Here is a 1322-nt window from a genome sequence, read left to right as displayed (position 1 = left end):
AGGAGGCAATGGGGCGCGAAGAATGCAGAACAGGGACTGCAAAATGTGTCTGGCAGTGGCAGTTGGCGCCTGGGCGCGAATTATGCAGAAAAATCAGTTTGGCTCAGCAAGNAAAGATTCACCCAGAACATACAACAATATTCACAAGAAACTTTCAACAAAAATACCAAGCCACAAGCAGATTTCAACAAACACACACCAAAAGTTAATTCCAAAAAGTGAAAAGAAAGAGAAAAAATGTCACATACTTGAGTTGGAGTGGAGGGGAGTGATTGTTGCTGAGATTGTACCTTGAGTGGACTATTGAGTGGGTTAGGGTTTGTTGAAAGGAGAGAATGTGTGGGTTGCAATGGGTGAAAACGAGGAAGTGAGGGGANGAAAATGGGTTGTGGCCGTGAGTGGGGAAGTGGTTAGGGCTTGTAGATGAAAAAGGGGTAGTGGTTTGTGAGAGGGAAGAACGTGAGAGGACCTTGGTGGTGGTTAGGGCAATGAAGAAGTGGAGAGGGAAGTGGGTGAGTGGCGCTAGGAATAGAGTGTGTGAGGGAGGCGTAAGGGGGAAAGGGGCGCTGGGTAATTAAAGGATTGGGCCAAGCGTTGTGCAAAAGAGGCCCAACTCAGAAATCAAATTTCTGCACAAACCCACGCTGAGCGCCCCCCCATGAGGCGCCTGGGCGCGAGGAGTGCAGCAGAACAGGGCGCTGGGCGCCCCTCAAGAGGCGCTAGGGCGCGACCTGTGCAGCAACCCTGGTCAGGAGGCAGAGAAAAATGACGCTGGGCGCCCCCCCCAAGGGCGCCTGAGCGTCAATTATGCAGAATCTCTGCAGAATTCTGCAGAAGTCATTTTAGGTCCAACTCAACTTTGACTTTTCGATTTTGATACTTCTAAACACTCAATTTAGCCCAGATTAGTGTGATTACACTATACAAACTTGTTCAAATCCTTAGGGAATGAAATTGAGTGCTAGAACTCCCAATCAAGTGTCTTATTCCAAGCTATCCAATTCTCCAACTCAAGTTGTGATTTTGACAACAAAAAACACATGAAACATGCCTCAAATCAACAAACTCAGCTTGACCAAGCACCAACATACCAAAATGCACATAAACCACTTTGCTTGAGCCTGATCACAGCAAGATAACACAACACCCAACATCCACCAATCTAACACAAACATCACAAAAGCACAATTCCTAAGCAACTAATTTGGCTAAGGACAATCAAAACAACTTCACACAATCAAAACATAACAAAATAAGAAAAACACACAAAAGAAGGGATAGAAAACTGGGTTGCCTCCCAGCAAGCGCTTGTTTAACGTCAC

At 46.1% G+C, this 1322-nt stretch overlaps 1 protein-coding gene across 1 annotated transcript in view; it reads right to left on the bottom strand.

The window, feature by feature from the left end:
- Nucleotides 1–1066: 1066 nt before the first annotated feature.
- LOC106753353 overlaps nucleotides 1067–1322 on the bottom strand; it is a 4111-nt gene continuing 3855 nt past the window's right edge. The window contains exon 2 of the mRNA XM_014635155.1: nucleotides 1067–1121. Within this exon, the coding sequence (XP_014490641.1) occupies nucleotides 1067–1121 (55 nt within the window). The remainder of the gene's footprint in view (nucleotides 1122–1322) is intronic.

The sequence above is a fragment of the Vigna radiata genome, chromosome 2 (assembly GCF_000741045.1).
Source record: "Vigna radiata var. radiata cultivar VC1973A chromosome 2, Vradiata_ver6, whole genome shotgun sequence".
Taxonomy (NCBI): Eukaryota; Viridiplantae; Streptophyta; class Magnoliopsida; order Fabales; family Fabaceae; genus Vigna; species Vigna radiata.
The sequence above is the reverse complement of the archived record's forward strand: the minus strand, read 5'-3'. Positions and strand labels throughout refer to the sequence as shown.